This window comes from Pseudonaja textilis, chromosome Z (genome assembly GCF_049901715.1).
Source record: "Pseudonaja textilis isolate UNSWEBS1 chromosome Z, rPseTex1.2, whole genome shotgun sequence".
Classification (NCBI taxonomy): domain Eukaryota; kingdom Metazoa; phylum Chordata; class Lepidosauria; order Squamata; family Elapidae; genus Pseudonaja; species Pseudonaja textilis.
Window position 1 is genome coordinate 108444631 of NC_142008.1, and position 6548 is coordinate 108451178.

The following is a 6548-nucleotide window of genomic DNA, read 5'->3' on the forward strand; positions in this document are numbered from 1 at the left end:
TACTTCCAAATAATATTATCCTATGAAAACTTTAGCTTTTGTCTAAATTTTGCAGTTATAATTATATAAATCAGCACTTTCTCCAAAACATAAAGCTGCTGGTTTCTATATTTATATCATTAACTTTGTACATATGCATTCAATTTAACTTTGTATCATATAACATTGCAAATGTGTGCCTATATTAGTATATAAATGTACATAATATTCCTAACCCTAACTCTCTTTCCCCCCTGAAAAAGGAAAGCAACTGAAAAATATTGCTTTAATGTAGAAAGTTGGGGAGATATAGCAGTAGTGCATTTGTCAAATGAAAGGACATGGCAAACTGACATATGGATCAAATATCTGGCAAAATGTCTCACCCAACAAGCCCTAGTGCTCTGGAGGCAATTCAGCATAATCAATTGTCAGGATTACTTTAAGAATGCAATAATTCTTTTGTTAGTGGTGAGAAATCTTTCAAGTTCAGTGCAGACTATACAATTATTAAAAGAACTCTTAGAAGAAAGTGAGGAATTGTGTTAAATTGTCTAAAAATGGGAACCTAGAATTAAATAAATTGTCTTTATCCATTTCCATTTCAATGTGTGTCCATTGATTTTAATCACTAGTATTATATTATGTTTTAGCTGGAAAAGAAATAATTAAAATGGATATACAATAATAAACTGAGCATGGCTTGGATAATATTTTTTACTTAGGGTTTCAGAAGAACTTGCTAAAGATTAGAATAATCTTGTGACAAGAGAAAAAGAAAAAATGAAAAGAAATAAAGTTCAACAAAATTATTTGAATGGACTAAATGTTAAGATTGTTACCCATAAAAGGAATGAATATAAAGTTGGTTTATTTGATCAAAGTTAAAATAGATATGCTCCATCCTTGGTAAGCTTTAATGGACTTTTACTGATAACAGGACCATAACACAAAGTTTAATCAACTTATTTCTACATAAGAAATAGGACATGGGAAGAAGAGGTCAATTGTTGTATTTTAAGAGGGGCTGATAAACTTCTAAAATTATATTTGTAATAAAAGTGGGAAGTAAATTGTTTACATATTTATTTTCATTTTTTTTACTATATTATTACTTTTTTATCTCTCTCATTTTTTTTCCTTTTCTTAACTTCTACTGTTTCTTTTCTTCTTTTTTTAGTTTGTATTGCTTTGGGTATAATTTTTTAATAAATACTACCAAACCAAAAGCAAACATACAAACCCCATTAGAATCAGCCAAGATAGTTTCAAAAAGCTCATCAGTACACTCTTTAAAAATAAGTGTGCCTGATTATCTTCTACCTGTAATAGATGTTGTAGATTCTTTTCTTCTTCAGTGCTTTCTCCATTTAAGCTGATCCCGGTTGTTCAGTTCAGGCCTCACAACAATGATGTACCATTTGGGAAAAAATATAAAACTCAGCAATCCAGCACTGGAAGCTAAAATAGAGAAAATCTCCACAGCAACCATGTATTTTCCTTTGGTGCTCAGGTAAGTTGGGACAAATGACAGCCATACAGTGCAGAACACTAACATGCTGAATGTAATAGATTTGGCTTCATTGAAACTGTCAGGTAAATTCCTGGCAAAGAAAGCAACTATAAAGCTGGCAATGGCTAAAAAGCTCATGTACCCAATCATACTGTAAAACATGACAGGGGATCCCTCATTACACTGCAGAGTAATTTCACCCATTCCTGAATGCATATCAGCATCCAGGAATGGGGGGCTGGTTGACAGCCACACAGTACAAATGCCAACTTGAATAAGAGAACAAGAAATGACAATGAAACTGGACAGTCCTTTCCCCATCCCCCTAGTTTTCTTTGTCCCTGGTTGGGTGGTCATAAATGCCAGAACCACAGTGATGGTTTTGGCCAATACTGAAGAAACAGCCACTGAGAAGACAATGCCAAAAACTGCTTGTTGCAGGACACACATGATCTTCTGAGGCTGCCCAATAAAAAACAAAGTACAGAGGAAGCAGAGAAGAAGGGAGGCAAGAAGAATATATGTGAGATCCCGGTTATTAGCTTTGACGATGGGAGTATTGTGATGAGTTCTAAATGTTTTTAAAATGCCAATAGTTATTAGTGAAAGAAAAAGAGCCCCAATGGTTAAACCCATTCCCATAGGTTCATTATAGGATAAAAAGATTACAATTTTAGGAATGCAGGCATTCTGATGATTGTTTGGGTAAAGATCTTGTTTGCACTCAACACAGTCAGGCATATCTGTAAAACAGAAGCTTAGTCTTAGATACACATCTGTATTATAGTGTATCATATACCATAAGTTAATGAGGAAGAACTGCATCTTTCTATAATAGACACTTTTCTCTTGTGAGATGGCCCATTGATAATGGAACTAATTTTCATTATTTGTATCCCTGTAAAATACATTCAGTCCAATACTGTGTCTACTAACTTCTCTTGGTTTTTTTAATTCCCTCCCCCCTTTGAAAGTGTTGTAGGAGCAAGTAACCTGCATGTTCATTAATAGAAAGCATTACCTTATGAAACCTCTTTTCCATAAAACAAATATTGGCAATATTCAGAACTAGATCCAACCAAAATCTAGATCCAATCTGTTCAAGTTGCAGCAACTTTATAAAGTAGCTTTTTTCCACTTATATATTTTTTTCAGTGAATACTCAGATTTCCAATTAGATAACACCAGGAATTCCCTTGTACTATTATCTCCCTTTGCTCTCTTTTTATGTCATGTTCATGTTTATTACTGTTTCTTGGCCTTTCAACTAAAATAAACTGTAATTCAGAATTTCCATGATTCTGTACTTTATTCTTTGATAATAATATTAGTCCAATTGTAGTTATTCAATGTTTAGTACTGTTTAAATGAAGATAAAAGATAATTCAAAAATTCAAACAATGCAATCTGCTTTTGATGGGGTGATGGTGGTGTAAAAAACACAATTAAAACAGTAAATTAAATTTAGTGGAGCAAGTAAATGGGTTGAATTTTATTTAAGCCCATAAAAAAAGGTCCAATATGTAAACAGTAGAATAAATAAGAGAAAAAAATAAGAAGAAATAAGAAGAAAATACAACCCTAGTGTGATCTCTGTGGTAGTTCATGTATTTGAGAAAGCGCAGTATCTCTTACCTTCCCACTCAGAAATCTTGTCTTCTGGACAGGGAATGCAATCATAGCAGCAGAATGACTCCCCTTCTTTCTTTTGTTTGCTGTAACCTGGTTGGCACTTGTTACTACAGATTGAGAGAGGTTGCACCTAGTTCACCAATGTGAGTAGAATTCAGAAATTAACATACATCTTCACAAGAAAAATTATAGAATATTTGCAGCCAGAGAAGAACATGGCATACACTAATTTTTTTCAGGTTATTGCCTTCATAGTTCTTTTGGGCTAAAATGTTCTTATGCCAAATTATCCTGTTTGACTTTGGAACAGTTATTCCAAGCTCACTGGAAAAATCCTAAATTTGAAATAGGCTATTCCAATCTTTCCTATGAAAAAATTAACTCATTGCTAAAAGGCTTACTCTTTAACATTGTTCAAATTCATTGTGCCAATTATTCCATGGATTGCTTTTAAGAAAAGCTGCTTGCAGATGTAGATTAGGTATTATTAAAATTGAATGCAAGCTTCTTTAAAAAGCTAATACTATTAATAATCTGTTACAATGTTGTCAGATGGTAATATATAGTCTCCTTATCAGAATTAAGCATTTTTTTCTTATAGACTATTTTGAAAAGTATAGTATTTGCATATTCTTGATTTAATTTTAAGGTAATTGAGCATAGGGGAAGAAAAACAACCCAAAGAAATGTACAGTATAGAAAGTCGAGAAAGAAAGATGATAAAGTTTTAGTATTGAGTTATATATAAAAATGATTTCATCCTCCAATATTAGAATAAGAGCAGTAAAAAAAGACTATTATGAGTAGGATAAAGTTATATTTAATATTCATATAAATGCATGTCCAGTTATAGAAATTGTATTGCCTAAATGTGCACAGAAATATAATGTTAGTATGTTTGGAGACATTCAGATGAAATTTATTTGTATATGTATATTAAAATCATTAACTGAACTCAAAATGTTACTAAAGCTGAAGAAATAAACAGAGTATAATAATAAAATATTTGACAAATCCATCATGAGCAAGAAATATATCCTGAGTCATATTTTAAGACAGTTATGTCCTACCTCATTAAACCAGCTATGCCAAACAATGGAATTTTTGTTCATCATCAATTTGTGGTCTCTTGTTACTTGTGAGTTGATCATTCCAACTTTTACTCCAATTAAAGACTCATTTGGAAACAAAACCCAGTTTATAACATCAAATGTTGTTAGAAGTACACCATTCTGGTCAAAGGAAACCATTTCCCCTATGTTATTGTTGAAAGACACTTGCTTCAGAAAATAGAGCAGCTGAGGATAAAAGGAAAACAAAAAATGTTCCAGTGTATGGAACTGAAACAAAGATGTGAACAATTGTGTCAGCTCCCCAAACCAGGAAAAATATCTGGTAATTTCTTTCAAGCACAGTTCTTTATTGTAGCACACTTATAGTCAAAATTTTGTCAAGTAAAGTACTTTACTATACTGTTGAGAACTATTAGGAAAGGGCTGTCTTCACCCTTTTCCCCCTCACACAAAAATATCTGGACTGACTGCTTCATTTTCCTCTTGAATGCACTCACCTGCACTGGAAATCCTGCCTACTACATTCCATCACAATTTAATTTAATACTAAACAATTTATTATACCTATGCACTCATTAACACAATTAACATATGTACTTAAGATTAATGAATGATAAGAGACAGCTTCAAATGCTTATCACAGTATTGAGTTCTGTAACTTCTAAAACAACCCAACTGCTTTTTAAAAATCAGGTTGTCTTAATGATCAGTAATGAACATTTGTCCTGCCCAGCAAGGCAATGATAATTTAAATCCCAATAAAACATCTGGCAATAGATTACTCATAGTGTTGATAAATTCAGTAAATGGATATAAAAAATACTGTAAGTTAGGACTTCACAGATAATGTCAACATTCTGATGGAGAACTTCATGAACTTCATGAAGTTAGCCTTCATTCAAGAAGGTTTATTTCAACTGAAACCTAAATAGTATGTATGAAAGCCAGTCTGATGCAGTGGTTAAGATAACAGGCTACAAAACAGACCCCACAAACTGCTGTCTGGTTTGAAGTCTCTTCGGCGACAGACAGAAATCCGTGATCATGCGCGGTTTCAGTCTGGGCTTGCCTCTGGAGCACCCCAAGTTGGCTGGTTTCGGGGCTAAGCCACCCCATAGAGGTGGTGAAGAGGGGGGAGACTGCCAGCAGGGTTGAGGAGAGCCGCATCTCTTTTCCTCAGCTGGCCAGTACTCCCATTCCCAAAGGCGGTTGCAGCGGTGGTCAGAAATGGCCACCTCAAAGAAGAACTCGATTGGAAAAGAATGTGCAGGAGGAAGATAAGAAGTGAAAGTTTTGGCTGACCAGGTTAAATTGTAAAAGCAACAACTAAGGTACCCTGGAATTTAAACTTACAAAAAAATAACATCGTTCCCAAAGAAGAGTCAGAAGCAGCAAAGAAAAGTGAAAAGGGAAAGGTTTGGTTTTTTTTTTCTTCTCTCCCTTTCCCTATACTGACAACTAAGAGACTTAAATAAGAAATCAGAAAAATCCACTTTGACATCAACAGGCAATTTAGCTGAAAATAAAAAAAAATGTCAAAGGGATAATAAAGATTTCTGGACACTAATTTTTTTTTTCATAAGCAGGAAGGGAGAGAAAAAGAATAAAAGGGCAGGATCTGGAAGAGGGAGGAGACTGCCTGGAATTAAAAAGAATCTACAGTAAAATCTCAACAAGACTTCTAAAAGATACATTTTAACTGAAACTTTGTAACTAAACAGTAACCCCAGGAAGAGAAAGTGAAAGAAAGCAAAAAGAAACAGCTTGTGTGTATTTAAATTATTTGGTGATCTTTGGATTCTTGGTTATTACATTTGAATGACTAAAATTAATTGGGTGGTTGTTTAAAAATTTATACAATGGCACTACTTCTGGATGAATTGAAAAAGGAACTTAAAAAGAAGATGCACAAGAAGGGAGGGGTTCTTTTGGCTTCATTTTTCAATTCTTAGAAATGGAGATTTGGAACTATGAGAAACAACAAAAAATGTCTGCAAAACAAGAAGACTGGGACAAAGAAGAAGCCATCTTTAATGAACAAGTAATTTTATATGGGGAAGAAAAAGGAAAGCGGGGAAAGAGAATGGAGAATTTAAGACTTAAAAAAACAACAAAAGAAAAGAAAAATAATTTGAAAAATAAGTATAATACTGGAAAGCAACAGAAAAGGGTGATACAGAAGAGAGAAATAGAGGTAGAGAGACAAGGGGGTAAAAGGGGGAGAGAGAAGAAGAGAGGGAAGAAGGAAAGGAAAAGACCTTACAAAAGACCGGAACAAGATATGGAGAAACAGGACCTATTTAGAAATAATGGGTGAAAATCTAACTGAAAAAGGTTTTCTGTGAAGGTAC

At 33.6% G+C, this 6548-nt stretch overlaps 1 protein-coding gene across 1 annotated transcript; it reads right to left on the reverse strand.

The window, feature by feature from the left end:
- Positions 1–1161: 1161 nt before the first annotated feature.
- LOC113452319 (vomeronasal type-2 receptor 26-like) lies at positions 1162–4459 on the reverse strand. Its single transcript, XM_026723774.2, has 3 exons — positions 4195–4459; positions 3128–3254; positions 1162–2235 (listed from the first exon to the last, which is right to left on the reverse strand). The coding sequence occupies exons 1-3, from the start codon at positions 4372–4374 to the stop codon at positions 1334–1336; spliced, it is 1209 nt and encodes a 402-aa protein (XP_026579559.2). The 5' UTR covers positions 4375–4459; the 3' UTR covers positions 1162–1333.
- Positions 4460–6548: the final 2089 nt, after the last annotated feature.

Bases quoted from the DNA above. Each gene is read 5' to 3' on its own strand.
- LOC113452319 (XM_026723774.2), bottom strand. From the start codon at position 4,374: ATGGTTTCCTTTGACCAGAATGGTGTACTTCTAACAACATTTGATGTT. The intron at 3,255-4,194 runs GTAGGACATAAC...TTGGTGAACTAG, and splicing joins GGCATAGCTGGTTTAATGAG to GTGCAACCTCTCTCAATCTG. The intron at 2,236-3,127 runs GTAAGAGATACT...TCTGTTTTACAG, and splicing joins CAAGATTTCTGAGTGGGAAG to ATATGCCTGACTGTGTTGAG.